The following is a 21,393-nucleotide window of genomic DNA, read 5'->3' as shown; positions in this document are numbered from 1 at the left end:
AGAGGTTATGCCACTAAACATTTTGCCTAATACACCAAGGATTCTGTCAGCTCTAGAACAAGGCCTGCAGTTTGAGGGAGGGTACTAGTCAATACCATCAACACTAGTTGATGGTATTCTATTTTATTTTATTTTATTGACCCTGGAGGGATGAAAGGCAATGCTGACTTCAGCAGGATATGAAGTCAAAACATAAAAAAAAAACAGAAATGATTCTGCCAATCTTCTACCACCACTACCCTGCTGTTGCTACTGCTAATAATAATGATAATAATCCTTTCTACTAAAGGCACAAAGTCTGAAATTTTATTATCAAATAAGCCCCACTCACCCCCTCTTTAAAGGTGCTGGCTTTATGCCTAAATCAGAAACCATCATTATCATCACTGTCGCTGTGGTTAGGGTAGTGACATTTTGTCCAACACTCTAACATTTTTCTGCCAATAATATTAACTAGCAGGTCCCAAGCTATTGAAAAATAAGGATTTAAATAATGTTCGTAGTTATTGTATAAATTTGTATGTTATATATATTTGTATATTATTATATAAATATAATATAAAGTCTTGCCTTTTTGACTGTAGTGTTCATCTTGCAGCTCTGAGTGATAGTTTCTTACAAACTGAAAACAGCTCCCTTCAACCTTGATATAAACTGGATATTGATGAACAAGTTTGCCTTTTCTCTAAGAAACTCGAAGTCACCTATATGCATATGTATGTGTGTGTGCAAGATAATAGCCATAGAATTCTTACATTGTCATCTTATTTTTAACTTGTGTTCATTGTTCTTCTATACACACCATGAAATTATGCTATCCAAGCATGCCATTAGGAAATAAAAGAGACTAATACATTGGGTGAAAATGGTGAGATAAATATTAGATCATTTCAGCCCAGGAAAATACTCTTTCTTCTTTTTTTTTTTTTACTACAGAAAATACTTTCACGTTTCCTGCAAACTAAGGGAAATATTAAGCATTTTTAATTTGTGATTCTCTTTGAAGCATAACATACTGTGACAAGCAGAAAAAATATATAAAAACAATAAATAGCTACAAGTATAGTTGTGTTTACTTCACAATCATGTGATTCAGGTTTAGTCCTTCTGTACAGCACCTTGGACAAGTCTCTTCTGCTATAGCTTCATGCTGACCAAAACTCATGGGTGGATTTTGTAGATGGGAAATGAAAGTCAGTCATTTATATTATATATATATATATATATATATATATATATATATTGTTGTACTTGGGGATGGTCATATTGCCAGTTTAGCCAATAAAAACACACGCACTGTATATTTGGTGTTAATTTTTTTTTTTTCAGCTTTATATTACATTAATCTTAATCTTACTCTTATTTCGGCCAGAGTTCTTTCGTCACACTTCTGTGACCTCATCAGTGGTCCTTTGTTTCCTTCTTTCTTATGTGTGTCTCACCTTGCTAACTATCAGCCATTTTGACAAAATGGCTGATAGTTAGCAAGGTGAGACACACATAAGAAAGAAGGAAACAAAGGACCACTGATGAGGTCACAGAAGTGTGACGAAAGAACTCTGGCCGAAATAAGATTAAGATTAAGATTAATGTAATATAAAGCTGAAAAAAAAAAAATTAACACCAAATATACAGTGCGTGTGTTTTTATTGGCTAAACTGGCAATATGACCATCCCCAAGTACAACAACATCTGTTTCAACACACGATTTCACATAAAAAATCTTGCAAAACAAATATATATATATATATATATATATATATATATATATATATATATATATATATAATATTAGTGATAAAATCCAAAATTACAGGTAAAAACTCAATTAAAATCAATTTATTAAAAATTAAAATTAAATTAATTTTCACAGTATAAAATATATATAAATATATAGTTTTAGGGAAAAGAACCAAGGTTCATGAACTCATCGATGAAAATCCACTGTCACATATAGAAAAAATTAATAATTAAAAGCACAATAAATAAGTATAATATAATACAAAGTAAATATCATAAGATCAAGATAATAAAATGACTACACGTGTTTCATAACCAATTTTCAAATAGAAAGAAATTTAAATCGATTAAAATCCATTAAAACTATCGAAATATAGCTAATCTTCAGGTCAAAATACAACAATAATAATAAATGAATGTATATATTAACCAACAATAAATAACAAATGAATGTATATAAAATACTTATTATATAAAAAATATTATTAAAATATCAAAATAATAAACATTCCATAATCAACCCTACATCCATTATAAAATAATCTAACAGGTATATTATATACAAAAACCAACTAAACAAATTTTTTTCGTTTAAAATACAATTTGAACGAAGTTTAAGGTTAAAATAATAAAGTAACTTCATCAATGAGTGTATGATGGAAGAGTGTATGTGTCTGGAGAAAGCTGATTTGTTTGGAAGTATCAGCCTTTCAGCAAGTTCAGTTGTGCAGGGAACAGAAGAACCTGGAGAGAACATAGTGTTACAGATATGCAAGAAAGCGAGGAATTTCTTGTAGTATTCTCTGATGCTGGATGAGTCTACTGATCTCTCAAGTACATCACAACTTCTCATGTTCATTTGTGCTGTTAATTTGGATTTTCAGATCACAGAAGAGTTGGCATCCATTTACAGCATGTATGGAACAACAACTGGAGAAGAAATTTTCATGGAAGTGCAGAAAACTTCAGTAGAATCAGCTTCAATGTGTTACAGTCAATGGAGGGGAAAACATGGCTGGAGTGAGGAAGGGTCTGGTGGAGTAGATCAAGACTAAGTTGGAAGATCTTCAACTCCTAGGTGCTCTGTTTATACCCTACATTATACATCAGTAAGCACTCTGTGGGAAGACTTAGGAATTTCTTGCAAACTGAAACCAGTCGTTTCTGCGGTGAACTTTATTCAGGGTCATGCACTTAACCACCACCAGTTCCAGGATTTTCTTGAAGAAATTAATTCTGAATTCTGTGACTTGCCTTATTACACAACAGTGAGTTGGCTCAGCAGCGGTAAAGTTTTGTTTAATTTTATAAGCTCCGAAAAGAAATAGATATTTTCCTAACCAAAAAGGATAGAGCTGATCCACTTCTGTCAGATCCTACCTGGCTGTCAACGTCATCATTTTTGGTTGACATCACATCCCACATGAATGAATTGAACTTGAAACTTCACGTAAAGGATAACCTTATCTGTAATCTCTACACAATCATCGAAGGATTTCGGAGAAAGTTATCATTATTTGAAGCACAACTGGAAGGAGGAAACTTCTCTTATTTTCAGTGTTTCAAAGAATTTTTCAAAGAATTTCACTGAAGATGTCAACCTCGAGTTTTCAAAGAAGATTATTCATAACTTAAATATGCAGTTTTTTCAGAGATTTTCAGATCTTGATAGAATTGAGAGCAACATTCTTCTGTTCCAGAATCCGTTTGATTGTAACCTTGATGACATGGCAGTCAAACTACTATTGGAGCTAACTGATTTGCAAGCAAATGACTTGTTGAAAGAGAAGCACAGAAAATTTTATCACTGCCTACCTGAAGAAATTTGCCTCTCGTATGGCATCAGTGTTTGGAACAACTTATGTCTATGAACAAACATTTTCAAAAATCAAGTATGTGAGATCAGCACATTGAACAAGGTTGACTTATGAACATTTGAAAGCAATTCTCTTGGTTGGATGCAGCAATTCCAAAGCATATAATGATGATATCTTAAAAGCTAAACACCAGTTTCAAAAATCTCTCTAACCATTTTTCTTTTGCTGCTTAGTTTGTGAGATTCAGATATGTGCACACAGGGTGTTATGTAACTATCTTATTGCTAATGTCACCTTTGATAACTTTTTGGTAAATAAATATGTTGGTTGTCTTTATTTTTTGTATATTCACTGTATTGTATTGAACAAAATGGTTATGTGGCCCATGCTCGTCATTCTCTCAGTTATCTGGCCCACCGTGAAAAACGTTTGATGACCCCTGAATGAGAATGAAAATTTTATCTTTAGTAAACTAACTTTGCCACTAATTAATTGATTAATAACAATAATAATAATACTAATACCACCAGGCACTGGCTCTCATGGCTTCTGATCTTAACTGATTGGAAGTGTTATCATGTGCATGTTTTGTCTTGGTATAAAAAGATGGGCTACAACAAATATTCTGCTCAATATCACAGATTTGCTTGACAGTTGTTTGACCATAACCAGTTGAGCATGTCCCTTAGTGGTTGATGATAAGTGCATCTCTGATCACAAGCAGAAATAGTGGGGGAGCATCATAGTCATGTGTTGAAAGAAATTCTTTGGGGTTTGAATATTCAGCTCTGGAAAAATCGGTATTTTGTTCATCATCCTTAAACAACCCTTATTCAGAGACCTTTTGAGTAGGATGGGCTACTTGACCTGAAGAAAATTCTAACTAGGCCCACCTGCAAGGTCATACGCTGTTTATCTTGATATGAGATCACCATGTCACATACATATGGTTGTAATGTTTGTGCCTGATATACCCTTATCAAACAAGTAGCCATAACGTGTATATTGAGCTTGTATTCCAGTGTCACTTTGATGGCATGCATTGCTCTCTCACTCAATATTAGTAGTAGTAATAATAATAAAAACAACGGCAGTGAAAAATAATGTGGAATTCATTTAACATGTAATCTTATAAAATATATTTTGCAGTTTATTACTGTCTTGTGGAAGCTGATTGCAACTGGTCAACCATATTAATCAACAGTAAAAAGATTAATACTAGTGCTTGACAATTTACTATACAATGTAGACATGCCTGAAGAGTTAGTGTCATTCATATGGTGGTATAAGTATAGATGAATCAATGACAAGCTGTTGTGTCTGTATTTGATAAAGGAATGATTGGAGAGCTAGCAGTATTTCTCTTTATCATAGATATGTGAGAACAGTATGCAATTTATTCACTTTTTGATAATATAGAACCAGATAAATGATTTACCTCCAGCTTTGTTTTCCTTTTAAGATTGGACTATAGATTGTGTGTGTGTGTGTGTGTGTGTGTGTGTGTGTGTGTGTTCTATGTGATGTATGCACAAAATAGTTTACAATCTCCTGTCTATAGTTAACTATAATGAAGAGGTAATGTTTCTTTGTAGAATCTGTTTTTTCTTCATAACCAGCATATGACAGGATATACATATTTCTTTTCTCAAAGATGTAATAAAATTTCTGAATTCTGTACTTATATAATACAGGTTAAAACTGAGTATATTGTAAGGTAGGATGGGTGACTGAGCTGTTGCATATGAAGCTTAATAGATTCTTATTTCAGTTGAGTTGTTAAGTTTATATGAGAGACTAGATACAAAGATAGTGGAAGTCCACCAAGAAAGACGATGCAGGCAAACCATTGATGTGGCATCACATACACTGCTACATATACACCACAACATACATTACTACAACCAAATACAATCACTACATATACTGCCATACATACACTACTACTATGTCTGAACTACATTTGCACCATCTCATACACACAGCTGCACAAAGTACTACATATACACTGCTATATATACAACCACCCATTCTACTATGCATGCATCATACATTAACTACACACACTACTGTGTTCACAAGAACACACACTACAACTATATATACACCACTACACACACACACAAGTACATATGTACCACTGCACATACTACATCATATGAATACATCTCTATATATGCTACTTCACATAATTATAATGCTATACAACCTATTACACATACACCTACTACAAATACATTATTGCTACATATACACACATGGTGGTGTATGACACCACTACACACTCTACAATACATACATCACCATTACACATTCTGCTATGGATGATTTGCCTCTGCACACCCAACTCATCTATGAAACCAATATAAAAGTTACTGATAAATGGAAGTATGCTAAGAAAAATGAAGTATATGTATTCTATTAGTATACTTAGAAGACTCTCTCTCTCTCCCCCCTCTCTCTGTGTATCTGTCTATCTTTCTGTCTTCCCCTCTTTCCCCCTTTCTCAGTTCAGCTTCTACTTGCCTGCTATATTGGTCACTTCTTTGTTCCAGTTGTTTGATATGAGTTGTATAAGCAACTTTGGCCACTGTAGTAAACATACTTTTCATTTTTTTCCAATTTTATCAGCTCCTTAATGGCAGAGGAGCCCCCTAAATTGGGTAACTAAGTTAGACAGATTGGCACCTATATACTTAACTTCTTTTAGTATTGCTTCCAATCTCCTCCTGTTACCCACTCTCTCCTCAGCCCTCCATCTTTCATATACATACTTTTCCTCCACCATGAGAATTAAAACAACATGTAATTTTTTTCTTTTTTTTTTTACTTTGCACTTCTGAGGGTAAGAGTAAGGAATCTATTCCCCTATCCCTATTGTTAGCATTTATTTGTCTTCATGAACATTTTCTCTTCTGTACTTAGAAGCAGACATTTTTAAAGCAGTTGTACTTGATGAAATCATATACACGCTAATACTTCTTTGTTTATATTTATCATAGACATACACATAATCACCACTGTCAGCAATAACATATACACATGACATCTATTTACAATACACATTGCCAGCAGCATCTACTAAATTTAAGGTATATATAATTCTGCACTGAAAAACTTTAAGAGCTTCTTGTAAATCAAGCCAACATCTTGATCTCATCTCTTGGTTTTACCAATGTCACTGTTCTTAGAATGTTCGTGTCCTTGAGAAGGGCATTAACATAACACTCTGATTTCACGTTCCAATAATCTGGGGCATTTTGCCTAATAATCAAAATAATTGTTTCTAATTTATTACATTGATACAGAAGGGTAAAAGCAACTACTTTGAAATTTTAATTAATTGAAAATTATATTGTGGGCATGAGGCAATAAATGGTTTTGATCTTTGGCAAATTATGTGGATAACTCCATACATGCTTCAGTCTTATATTTTGAGTTAATAAACACTGATAGTTGTAGCACCTTTGAAGAACGACTGGGGAAAAGTGCTAGGAAAGTTAAAAATACAGTTGTATGGGGGAAAAACAAAAACAATAGCTTCACAATTAATTTTAGTCAAGAAAGGTAAAGGACATAAATCTGAAATTAAAACCAATTTAAAATTGAATGGCAGTTTGTAGTGGTAGTGAGTCTAATTTCCGTGTTTATGCTCTCAAACATGTATAGCTCTCAGTCATTTCAGATCTGGCAGTATTGGTACTGGTGTGCTTCACTGATGAGGTTTAATGAGTCTAGAATTGTCACTATACTTTCCAAAGACTAACTCCCCATTGCTTGTCCACATTGAATTTTAATTAATTAACTAATTTAATTTCTGTAATAGTCAACTCTGCCTTACTTGACCAAAATTAATCAGACATGTTTTGCTATTTTCTTTGTAGCTGTATCTTTGTGGAGCACTTAACTATTTTTTCTTTATGAAGATAGCACCACTGAATAATTTCTCCCTGTCATTTGGTATATTATGTTGAAAAGAAGTTCATACATGCAAAATAGCAGATGACTAGGTGGAGCAGTTAAGATTAAGTACCTGTGAAAACTGGATGGTTGCATTAAATTCATAGAAGGAATCAAAAAAACTTATTAGAAAGAACTTATTGAGTTTTATGAACTTTACAAATAATATAATATAGTCCCAATTAATGACAAAGAACTGAAAGAACTGATATATCTAAAAAAGAAAAGTGACTCACAATATACAGGGTGTTTCAAATAATTTGATATCATTTCGTAATCTAATAACTTTGCCAGTTCTTGCTCAAATGACTTCAAATTTTAACAGCATGTATAGAAACAAATAAAGAATTTATGTTTAATGTTTGATATGTTTATCTTTTCAGGTATAGAAATGGCATCCACTGGAAGAGAAAAAATGTTTTGTGTGTTGGAGTATGCTCAAACACAGTCAAACAAGACTGTGCAGTGTGCATTTGTGAGGGAGTTCTCTAAAGAGTCACCAACGGTAATGCAGATTTGAACATGGCACAAAAAATTCAAAGAGGAAGGCTGTCTGTGCATAGCAAAAGGATCTGGACAACCACTAACATCGGAATAGATAGTCGAGCAGGTTTACCAAAATCTCTTGCAAAGCCCCAAGAAGTTCATAAGAAGAACAAGTCTGGAAACCCAGATTCCTCAAATGACAGTTTGGCGTGTCCTGAAGGAACACTTGCTAAGGAAACCCTACAAGCTGCAGCTCGTTCAGGCCATAACGGCAGATGACAAGCGAAAGCACAAACAATTCTGTGTTGATATCCAAGAGAAACTTGAAGAAGCCGAGTTCAAGGAACGTTTTGTTTTTAGTGATGAGGCCATATTTCATACGAATGATAAAGTCAATAAATATGATGTTCGCATTTGGGGCAGAGAAAATCCCCATGTCACAGTTGAGCATGAGAGGAACTCACCAAAAGTGAATGTGTTCTGCGCCATCTCCAAGAAGCACCTTCATGGCCCAATTTTCTTTGAGGGAGATGTGACTGGCGATGTTTATCTGCAAATACTTCAGAACTGGCTAATGGATGTGCTCTTTGCAAATGAACATGAAGACTTCATTTTTCAACAGGACAGGGCTCAAGCTGACTGTGTGGGCTTATCTCAAGGATAATCTGTGAGGGAGATGGATCAGGTGTGCTGGTGATGAAGACAATGTGCTGTTGAAATGGCTGCCAATGACCTGACACCTTGCAGTTTTTTTCTCTAGGGTGATGTCACCCTTCTTCCTGCAAACCTAGAGGAACTCAAGCAGAGAATCACTGCCACACTAGAGACTGTTACCCAAGACATGCTGCAGTGTGTTTGGGAGGAACTGGACTACTGACTTGATGTGTGTCATGTCTTAGGCGGTGCACGTATTGAGCATTTGTGAAATCATTCAAGGAATCCACATACCTTTGAATTTCTCATTCAAATTTGGCGGAATAAATCTTATGTTGCTCAACGTTAATAAGCCTGTTTAGTTTCATTTGCTTTGACCATTCAGTTTCTGTGATATTTACATCACAAATGATATCAAATTCTTTTTGAAACACCCTGTATAACTTCTATTATATGCCAATGAAGCTGGCTCATGTTTTAACTCATGTTTTTCATCAGGTTAATAGCTTTGAATTATTTAATTTCTAAACAATTTTGTTTTCTTTGCTAATGAGTGTAAAGTCTTGTATATTTCCATAGTGATTCTTCAATCTTTACTTCAGCTATTATAATGAAAGTTATGTTGTGCTTATGAGGTCAGATTATGGCAGAAATATATCCAGTCTTAACTCTCCTATTCACTGAGAAAATGAAAATATCATTCACTAATATCATGTTTTAATGCTCCCTGGTATTGTAGATGCTAACACTAATTTATATTTATTGATTTTCATGAAAATGGTATCTTCAGATTATTTAATTTCTAAATTATCTATTTTTGTACATCAACCAATTTTTTAGTATCATTTCTTCTCTACTTAAACATGATGTGTTGTCTGCCATACTTGCTGGCCATATATGCTGGAAATATGAAAATAATATTAGTCATCATTGATATCATTTTCTCCTCAATACATTTTTACTTTGGGTTAGCATTTGTCATGCAATATGCATTGAATATCAATACTAATACAGCTACTGTCAAGACAAATCTACCAGTAGCTTTAAAACTAAAGGCCAAGAGTGAAAATACATTCCTTCATGTTTTTAAGATCAAAATACATCATCATCATAATCTTAATGCCTACTTTTCCATGCTTGCTTGGGTTAACTTTTCTTCTCTAGTTATGACTTAATAGATGGATAGGGTATTTTAAATAAAGAAAATGATGATGACAACTACAATGACTTCAATGATGGCAGCAACTTTTGTTTCAAAATTTTGGTACAAGGACAGTTATATTAGTGGGAAGGGACTAGTTGATTGCATCAACCCGAGTGCTCAAGTGGTACTTATTTTAGATGACCCTAAAAGGATGAAAGACAAGGTTGACCTTGGCAAGATTTGAGCTCAGAAGAAATGCTATGTGGCATTTTCCAACACTCTAACGATTCTGTTACTTGCCACCTTTAACAGCTTCAGATTTCAGCTTAAGGCCAGTAATTTTAGGGGGATTGTGGGTAGTTGATTACATTTCACCTCGTGACAACCAGTATTTAATTTATTGCCTCTGAAATGATGAAAGGCAAAGTGACATCGCAGAATTTGAACTCAGAATGCAAGGAGCCAGAAGTGCCACTTGGCATTTTATCACCACCACAACCAATACCACAACAACATAATTATGATAATACTTTGTCCCTGTTGTTGTTTGTCTCTCTCTTAAAATTGATGGTTTGTTGTTTAATATCGTTTTATGATAATGATTTTGTCTTTTATTAATTGTTAACTTTACATCTATTCTTTATATTGATATTTCCTCTTTTGCATAGACAACACTTCAGAAAATCAGTTTATTCTTCAAAACCAGAAAATACTTCAGACCACGCCAGCTGTTACTACTTTGCAAAACTCAAATGCACCTAAAATACTGTTTACACATCTTGGAAAATAATAACTCTCTTTGCACACATTCTTAACAAAACTCACTAAAGCCAGGTTATAGCTACCAATATTCACAAGCTATTGGTCTATTGTCAGCTGAAAATATATACTTTTATTACTTCTATTGCCTCATGAAATGTTATTCTACTGCTCCATACGCTTTTTCATTTCCACTCAGACTCATTTAGTAATATCATTGAATTGAATTATATCACACCTCCCAGATAACTTTGCCCAATTGTTTTCCAGAATTCTCTTCTCTGTTTAGTTTTCTTTCATCATCAGCTCGTAACTAGACAAATTCAACATTAGCTCACTAACCTCATTTAGTTATTCCTACCTTCCACTCTTGGCCCATCTTTAAAAATAAAGGTTATCATTACTACCACTTCTCTTTGAGGTAATGTAATTAAAAGAAAAAATAATCAATAGTTTTAGATAGGTTTAACATGCACTACAAAAGCAGTATTTTCATTAAGATATGTAAAATCAAACAAAACCATCATAAAAATGCCATTTGTATCAATGTCCATTGTTAGTTTTGCTCCAATCTATATTCTAATATTCCATTTAAACAATAATGTAGCATATATTGTATTTATAAATAAAAATAGATTATTCCATCCTGTGTAATTCTTTAAAATGTTCTTTTTTTATTTGTTAGATTCTTTTTTCTCACAGTTTAAAAAGTGGTATTCAAAATTCTACTATAAATATAGTTATCTGTACATACAAAGCAGAATGGCATCAGCATGGCTTTAAATTTTCTTAAAATATGACGGTTATTGCTCTGCATTTCCTTGCCACTTTTTCATCTTCTTCATTTCTCTTTGATTAAATTTTATTGCACCTTTGTTGAACGTGTGTGCATACATGCACACACTCACATTACATGCATATATATCACAATGTATATGTTTACATTTCTTATACCTATCATTTCACTTTATTAGAATCCCTACTAACATGCTCTCTTCTCTATTTATCATTTCAACACTTTATCTTTCATTTTCTCGGCTTCACATTTGTATTTTTGCTCTCTTTCTCTCTCTCTCTCTCTCTCTCTCTCTCTCTCTCTCTCTCTCTCTCTCACTCACACACACACAGAGCATGTTAGGCAATTTATCTTTAGATTATTGAGGCTCTGAGAGGGGTCAAAGCTGAAAAGATTATATTTTTTTTAAAACTATTTTCTATGTAGTTCAAAAGATGGTAATGCTGCTACATTTTTAGATTTATTTCCTCTGGTACTCTGTCCTGAAGGAAGTAATTGAGTGCACATATGTGCATGAATGTATCATATCATGTAATAGGAATTGACAGCTGGTGTACTCTGCTATAAATGGATAAGATGATAAGATCAAGAGAGATTTTAATACAGTTTGGTGTGTCACTATCTATAATATTTGAATAAGAAATATATATATATAAGAGCTTCCTTTTCATGTCATAAAGCTATCTACATCATGTCTGAAAAGAAAGGGAAATTATTTTATGGCTTCACAACTTTAAAAAATTTTTGCTGAAAAATATTTATAAACACTATGTTTCTGTTAATATTTTTTTATGAATATCTCAGCTAAAATTGCTGGTAATAGAAAGAATTACATATCATTTTAATGATGAATCTTAGTTAACATTTTCTCAGTTCAGATTTGATTTGATTTGATTTTCACTATGAGATAAGATCCATATTTCATATTAAGACATTTTATCAGCTTTTTACTAATGATAAATTAACAATCTGTGCAGGAGTGGCTGTGTGGTAAGTAGCTTGCTTACCAACCACATAGTTCTGGGTTCAGTCCCACTGTGTGGCACCTTGGGCAAGTGTCTTCTACTATAGCCTCGGGCTGACCAAAGCCTTGTAAGTGGATTTGGTAGACGGAAACTGAAAGAAGCCCATCATATATATATATATATATGTATGTTTGTGTGTCTGTGTTTGTCCCTCCAACATTGCTTGACAACCGATGCTGGTGTGTTTATGCCCCGTAACTTAGAGACCAATAGAATAAGCACTAGGCTTACAAAGAATAAGTCCTGGGGTCGATTTGCTCAACTAAAGGTGGTGCTCCAGCATGGCCACAGTCAAATGACTGAAACAAGTAATAGAGTAATTCACATTTTAGAAAAAATATTTTTTCCTCTTGAAATATTAAATTGCTCTTCTATATTGAACAAGAATTCTATTGTATTTTAAAGAAGAAAAGAAACTTTATTAATATTGTGAAAATTTATCAAATGACATTGTTTCAGTTAACTTAACTTGACATGCTGTGAAGTTAATGAACATTAAGAATCAGAAAGCATTTTTATCACGTTTCATGTATCCTCGCATTCTCCTCACATGTTTGCTGACTTGGGCCAAAAGCTATATAAAAAATACACATAGAGATAGTGATAATGTTTTTATAAGGTGAGAATTTACAAAAAAAAATAAAAAAGACGAAGATGGGTGTGTATTAGTTTAATGCTCGGGAAGTGAGAAAGTCTTTTACGTTTCAAGCCTACACTCTTCGACAGAAAGGAACACAGAAACAAACAAGGAGAGAAAATAGAAAAGGGTTTAGTGGCTAGCGATCTATCATGGCGAATCTTTATAAACATTGATGAACATATTTATACTTTTCATTATATATCAATATGACAATCTATTAGATGTAGGTAAACTTAGTGTTGCTGTGAAGATTGTTTACATACTCATAATAGATAAAAAGTATAATTAATTCCCTCTATTGAAATGTGTACTACTTTTAAACTGTTTTCCTTATGCAATTATGAGTCAGCATAAAAGGAGTTTAAGGTCTGAAATTTAGACAATTCCTAAATAAATAAAACTGCTTTTCTAAAAATGTTATCCAAATGATTTTAAAATAATTTCCACTGTAACAACTGAAAATTAAATTGGTAACCATCAGTAGAATAGTTAGAAGATGTTTGGTAAGTGAAACAGAGCTTTGCATGCTTACAGTATCATTTCAGCTGTCTGAGGATTGGCCTTTTTTCTTTTCTTTATTTCCTCTTTCAAAACTTTTAGTCCATTTTCACCATTTCAAGACAGTGAACTTCTTTAATGATACTGTTGTTCAAATTAATTTTCTCATAGATGCTAACATGGAATTAATTTGTTTAGGAAGTAACACATATCTAATATTTATAGATAATATAAACTTTATATTTCCTGTCATTTTCTGGAATGGGTTGTTTAGTTGTGTAAAAGCAACATGCAGCATACTGTAAAATCACTGTTTATATAGTTGTTCATAATATTTGAATGAAACACATTTGTTATTTTGATTATAGGTTATCTGAAATTATTGTAATGCAAATGAAATGTTTGATTGTTATATTGCAGTTTTAGAATCAGTACATTGCATCCATGTTTATCAGAAGAGGTGACTAAATGGGTTGGCAAACATTGTCCCAGAAAAACCATCCAACCCATGCTGCAATGGTCTAGTCTAGCAGTGGTCTGCTCCTGGGCAGGTCTTGTGTGTGTAAACCTTCTTCAGCACTTTCTGCAGAACGTGGGAGGGTCTGTGCCCTCCCCTGCCAGTAGACTTGAGATGAATACTGGAATAGTTTCATGTTACCTTCTTCAAGCAGTTGGGATTTGAACTTAAAATGTAGAGAGCCAGAAGATATACTGTAAAGTATTTCTGCTGACATACCAACAATTCTGCCACTCTCCCTCCAACATGCTACAACAGATGTGAAATAATGATGATGAACTATGAAATTTAAAAATTGAACTGACCAATCACTCTATGATACACCAATCATTCTATGAATGCTATGAGTTATTGGCATTTTTTTTCGTATAATAATAACAACAACAAATGGAATTTATATTTATATAAAATCTATAATGTTAAGTAAATGACTAATGACCCATGAAAGTGGTGCCAACATGGCAGAAGCAATAAAAGAAGAAAAAAAAAAGTACTTAAAGGATAACTGTCTATTGACCAAGCATTCCAAAAATTGCAGACTCTGCATGAAACAGCAGATCTCTCTTCTTGTTCATGGCAAACTACCTTATTCCATTTTGTGAAATGTTTAAAAGAATTCATTTCCCACTGACATGAAGGGTTAATTATTAAAATAATCACTTCTAACAAACTAAATTTTTAGTTACGAAATTCCATTTGCATTTTTTGGAGATATATATTGTAACAAAACTCAAAAAAATAAAATGAAAATTGTGATCTTGGTTCTGAGAATTCATATCATTTACTCATTATCATTTAGATATTCCACTGACATATGTTATCTTTTCTTTTTAATTTGTTTCTCAGGAAAAAAACTACCAACCTGAAGAAGGAGCGCAAAGTTCCTGATCAACAAATTGACTTCATTCAGAAACTGAGTATTTTCTTGGTAAGTGATAATTAGCTGAAACCTAAACACAAATTGTTTATTTTCAAAGCTGAACAGTCCACTTCTTGCATGCTTTAGAAGTTAAACTTATGGTGCTAGGTGATCATTTAGGAAACTCTAATTTTTCAGTATGAAAAACAAATCTATTATAAAGTTAAATTTTGAAATATATTCAGTTGTTACTTATCTCCAGAATAAGGGAAATGTTTATTACAATTCAAAAAGCTGATATCAAACACAATATCTTTAGATGATAAAAAGTGCTTTAGAAACAGTGTGAAAATTCCTGACGTTAACAGTTAATATTAATCAAATATGACTCACAAAAGCTTGTTTGAACCAATTTTCAAAACTCACTCTGTAATATCTCTATATGGGATAATATTTCCTGTGTTTAATTACAGCCTTGCAAATATATTTTGTACTCTTTCTTTCACTGTCAATCTCTGTTTTCACTAGCCATGCTCTTCTTGCAGTTATTTTTCACAATTTCTGAAGTATATATATATATATATATATATATATATATATATATATATATATTATATATATAATATTATTAGGGACAAAATCCAAAATTACAGGTAAAAAACTCAATTAAAATCAATTTATAAAAAATTAAAATTAAATTGAGCCTTATAGATAAAGTATATATAAAATATATATAGTTTTAGGGAAAATAACCAATTTTCAAGAACTCATCGATGAAAATCCACTATCACATATAGAAAAATTAATAATTAAAAGCACAATAAATGAGTATAATATAAAGTAAAGTAAATATCATAATTTTTTCCATTCATAATTTTTTCATTCATATTTTTTATTATTACGTTTGTAGAAATAAATAATCTTGTATTTTTCTATTATTCAATTGATCTTTAATCATAATTAAATAAACGTCTTTAGCTTTACATAGTATAGCTTTAACTATTACACCGGTTAAATATGTACTAATTTTATCTTCATTATTATTTTAAACTTAAACTTCGTTCAACTTGTATTTAAAACAATGATAATTTAAAACAATGATAATTTAGGTAAGATGTTTTTTGTATATAATATACATGTTATTATAATGGATGAAGGGATGATTATTGAATGGTTATTATTTTGATATTATGATATTTTTTAAATAATTTTTCTATCTTTATATAATAAGTATTTCATATTAATTCATTTGGTACTTATTGTTGGTTGAGATATATATCTAATTATTGTTCTACTTACGATCTGACGAGTAGCTATATTTTTGAATAGAACTTATTTTCGATAATTTCAATTGATTTTAATCGATTTAAATTTCTTTTCTATTTGAAAATTGGTTATGAAACACGTGTAATCTTTTTGTTATATTTATCTTATGATATTTACTTTACTTTATATTATACTCATTTATTGTGCTTTTAATTATTAATTTTTCTATATGTGATAGTGGATTTTCATCGATGAGTTCTTGAAAATTGGTTATTTTCCCTAAAACTATATATATATATAGGGGAAATTCATAAGGGAAATTCTTGATAAAATTCTTGTAAAAGAGTTTTATCCCTTTTTGAATTTATTTATCAAGTATATATATATATATATATATATATATAATAATAATATTAGGGACAAAATCCAAAATTACAGGTAAAAAACTCAATTAAAATCAATTTATAAAAAATTAAAATTAAATTGAGCCTTATAGCTAAAGTATATATAAAATATATAGTTTTAGGGAAAATAACCAATTTTCAAGAACTCATCGATGAAAATCCACTATCACATATAGAAAAATTAATAATTAAAAGCACAATAAATGAGTATAATATAAAGTAAAGTAAATATCATAAGATAAATATAATAAAAAGATTACACGTGTTTCATAACTAATTTTCAAATAGAAAAGAAATTTAAATCGATTAAAATCAATTGAAATTATCGAAAATAAATTCTATTCAAAAATATAGCTACTCGTAAGATCGTAAGTAGAACAATAATTAGATATATATCTCAACCAACAATAAGTACCAAATGAATTAATATGAAATACTTATTAGATAAAGATAGAAAAATTATTTTAAAATATCATAATATCAAAATAATAACCATTCAATAATCATCCCTTCATCCATTATAATAACATGTATATTATATACAAAAAACATCTTACATAAATTATCATTGTTTTAAATTATCATTGTTTTAAATACAAGTTGAACGAAGTTTAATTTTAAAATAATAATGAAGATAAAATTAGTACATATTTAACCGGTGTAATAGTTAAAGCTATACTATTTAAAGCTAAAGACGTTTATTTAATTATAATTAAAGATCAATTGAATAATAGAAAAATACAAGATTATTTATTTCTACAAACGTAATAATAAAAAATATGAATGAAAAAATTATGAATGGAAAAATTATGAATGAAAAAATTAGGAAAGAAAAAATTATTAAGAATAAAAGATTAAACTTGATATATATATACAAAGTTTTGAGTTAAAAAAAACTTTAACAATATTATAAACTATAAAGATTAATAATTAATCAAATATTATTAATCAAAAATAATCAAAAATATATCAACACTATTCAAATCGAAGTTCTAATAGTATGTTGAAATGAAACTATAACTTCTAAATAATTTAGTGTTAAATAAGTTATCTATTAAAAATAATCTATAAAGAACCAAATGAATAATATAAAAACAAGAATACATATTACTTTCAAATAGTAGAAAATCTTTAGCAAAGTGAAAAACAGTACTTATCCAAATTTAATGGTTATTATTTTGATATTATGATATTTTAAAATAATTTTTCTATCTTTATATAAGTACTAGCAGAAATACCCGGGTTAAAGAGAATAATGAAATCTAAAAACGCCGTCTAGACTACGCAACCCTCAACTGTTAGTAGCTACGATACCATATTTCTACATTAATAACTCCAATCCATGCCAGCATGGAACATAGACATTAAGTGGAATGCCAGTCTCTCATCTAGGAGGGCCTTGAAATCAATGTTACCAACTGGGGACTGTGTGTGTCGCAGTGATAATAAAAAGACCCAAAGGAGGTCTGCAACGAAATAATTTTACTCAACACTTTGCAAGTGAATCAGTGGAGGCAAAGATGCGTCTCATTTACTTGACAATTTATGCACCACATTGCAGAAATCTGTCCCGTTGAATTACAAATAATGCTCATCTGTTATGTTCGGGTTAAAATTTCATCAACATCAAAAATATATGAATTTTGATGGGAGTTATGGCCGTTATACATAGAATATAATTTCCAAATTTCATAAAGATTCGTTCAGTACTTTTGACGTAGTTTTGGATAAGAAAACAAATGACTAATGTGTGTGTTTGTGTGTGATGGGTGTATATATGTATAGATATCTGTATGCATGTTTATATATATATATATATATATATATATATATGTGTACATATTACATGTACATCTATATATATATACATCTACACATATGTGTACATATTACATGTACATCTATATATATATACATCTACACATATGTATACATATACATGTATGCATATAGATCTATATCTATATATATATATATTCTATGCATATACGTGTACATATACATGTATATGTATACATATACATGTATATGTATACATATACACCTCTTTCTCTCTCTCTGAAAGTATCTGTCATTACAGTATCGAAATGTGATTGTTTCAGTTAGTGGAATAACGTGTACATATACATCTATATGTATACATATACATCTCTCTCTCTCTCTCTTTCTCTCTTTCTCTCTCTCTCTGAAAGTATCTGTCATTACAGTATCGAAATGTGATTGTTTCAGTTAGTAGAATAGTTTCATTTTTAAAGTGAAAGTATTTGAGAGGAGTGTTTTTGTTTCACTTTTGACACGTAATACTTAAATAGTGGAGGAGATATTATGTTGCCGTGGGCTCGAACTCTGCAAGAAGTTAAAAATTTTTTTGGCTAAAACACAACTGGAACCCTAAGTAAGACATGTGTAAAATTTGAATGAAATTGGTTGCGTAGTTCTCGAGTTTTAGGGATTCACACAGACAGACAGACAGACACACACACATTCTCATTTTTATATATATAGATTTCATTATTAATTCATTTGGTACTTATTGTTGGTTGAGATATATATCTAATTATTGTTCTACTTACGATCTGACGAGTAGCTATATTTTTGAATAGAATTTATTTTCGATAATTTCAATTGATTTTAATCGATTTAAATTTCTTTTCTATTTCAAAATTGGTTATGAAACACGTGTAATCTTTTTATTATATTTATCTTATGATATTTACTTTACTTTATATTATACTCATTTATTGTGCTTTTAATTATTAATTTTTCTATATGTGATAGTGGATTTTCATCGATGAGTTCTTGAAAATTGGTTATTTTCCCTAAAACTATATATATATATATATATATATATATATATATATATATATATATATAAAGGTAATCCAGGTAGCTTCTCATCCTGTCTTTACTTCCATGAATTGTCCTATTATTTTCACATTTCTATTTTTTTTATGTTTGTTTTCAGCTGTTTATCTTATGAAATTCAAGTGCTTTGCAACAAAAAACTATGATCTTTACTGGAACATTTGATAGCCGATCAGAAATGTATTCTGTCTTTATATTATATAGTTTATCACTGAAAGGGTTAGTGTTTTCAAAGAAGGTAATTAATTTGAGAAACTTCTGAAAGTGTATGACTCTATACTAGTAATGTATTAATTACTATTTAGATGCATCTTTTCCTGGGGAGTTATATTTATTTAATATAGTATATGAAATTTGTTTTTAATTTTAGATTCATTGTAGTGGAGCAATTTTTACTTTTTTTACTTTCTTTGTTATTACTCTTAATTCAATTCAAAATACATGATACCTCAGATGCCCAGAGTTATTAAGACTGAATCAATTACTCTTTATTTTGATGTTTAATTATGCCATTAGCCATGGTTTCATTTTGAAAACATCTACCATTAATTATTGCTATTATCTCAATTCTGTTACCTGTCAAATTCTTTACAGATTGCTTAAAATGTCTATTGATATATTTTAAAGAATAATCTTTTTGTCAGTAGACCTACTATATATTGGTAGTAAGCAGCAAAATTTCTGACCATTTACACAATAGAATGTAATTTTCTTAAAATGCATTCATATATGATTTTAACTAATGCGTTATGCACTTCTACCCAATATTGCAGCAGAAAATATGAAAGTAGATTTTTCTCTAAAGCTACTTCTAATGGATACATGTTACTTTTTAAGCCAATTCATCCATTCTTTTTGTCTCTGATTATGACTGGCTACTTCCCCATGTTCATTTGTTCAGATATCTACTTACTGTTATTATATTCATACTTTTGAGGAGAAGAGATGAGAGGTGAGAAATTGCTTTTAACCTTTTTTGAAGTTATCTTATTAACTCAGCATACTTCTAAGATTATGATATAATTTGCTGCTGTAGATGCTCCCTTCTTCATTAAAATCCTAGAGTGTAACTTTTTGAAAAGTTTAACCTAAAAATTTAAACAGTTTTTATGAATATTGCACACTTTTATATATATGCAATGTGTGTGTGTGTGCTATGTCAAAATACATATTCAGTGTATGTTGTTAGTATGATTGTATGATTCTGTTTATCATTGTAGCTATGTTAAAATTGTGGTTTCATTTCATTAAAAATGTTATTAAAATGCTGGAAATAAATTTCTGTAATTAGTTACCTTGAAAATGCAATATTGCACATGGTATATCAGTTAAAAGTAACAGCATCAAAGACTGAAATATTTGCTAAATACTAGATACCTTTTCACAAATACTTTCACTATTCTGAGTTTGAATTTTGTCATGTTGTCTTAGTTGGTCTTCTTTCTTGCAACAGTTAAACCAGTTATATCAGTTATATGATGTTGTGCTGTGGGATACTAAAAAATGCATAAACCACATTGGATATGCTGTATTTTAATCTAGTTTTTGAACACAGCACATATTATCATACAGTTTTCAAGGATGTACTTCATTCAAATTTTCTGTCTAGCTATCTTTATGTTTTGTAGATTTGGTCATAGTTGTTGTGACTGTATGCATACATGATGTTTATTCACCTTTATGATTTTGTACCTAGTTATTGAAATTTTTTCATAGGTACAGGTGTTTGATATTAATGTAAATAGCAATGTGGTAGATTTGCATGATGTAGTTGTTAATTGTTGTTGTGCTACTCTAGGGTCTTGAATAATCGCCCCCCACCCCAATTTATTAATTTTTAAAATCCCCCCCCCCCCACACCTTACTAAATTTTGCTAATCTATCTCGGGTGAACTTTTATTGTAAGCTATTCATATTGATACAACAGCTGGAGAATCTAATAATAATTTATTTTACATTAAAA

The 21,393-nt window shown here is 30.8% G+C and overlaps 2 protein-coding genes across 2 annotated transcripts in view; both read left to right on the top strand.

Moving 5' to 3' along the window:
* Nucleotides 1-21,393, top strand: part of LOC106881422 (nucleoporin NUP188) — a 475,282-nt gene that overhangs the window by 263,261 nt on the left and 190,628 nt on the right. The window contains exon 4 of the mRNA XM_014931808.3: nt 14,883-14,964. Coding sequence (XP_014787294.3) covers nt 14,883-14,964 — 82 coding nt within the window. The remainder of the gene's footprint in view (nt 1-14,882; nt 14,965-21,393) is intronic.
* LOC149137685 (uncharacterized) lies at nt 7,915-8,995 on the top strand. The gene has a single exon (XM_089345102.1). It carries the CDS (start codon nt 8,200-8,202, stop codon nt 8,665-8,667), a length of 468 nt encoding a protein of 155 aa, XP_089201228.1. The 5' UTR covers nt 7,915-8,199; the 3' UTR covers nt 8,668-8,995.

This window comes from Octopus bimaculoides, chromosome 1 (genome assembly GCF_046866305.1).
Source record: "Octopus bimaculoides isolate indiv1 chromosome 1, ASM4686630v1, whole genome shotgun sequence".
Lineage (NCBI taxonomy): Eukaryota > Metazoa > Mollusca > Cephalopoda > Octopoda > Octopodidae > Octopus > Octopus bimaculoides.
Note: the sequence above shows the minus strand (reverse complement) of the source record. Positions and strands in the feature narration are given on the sequence as shown.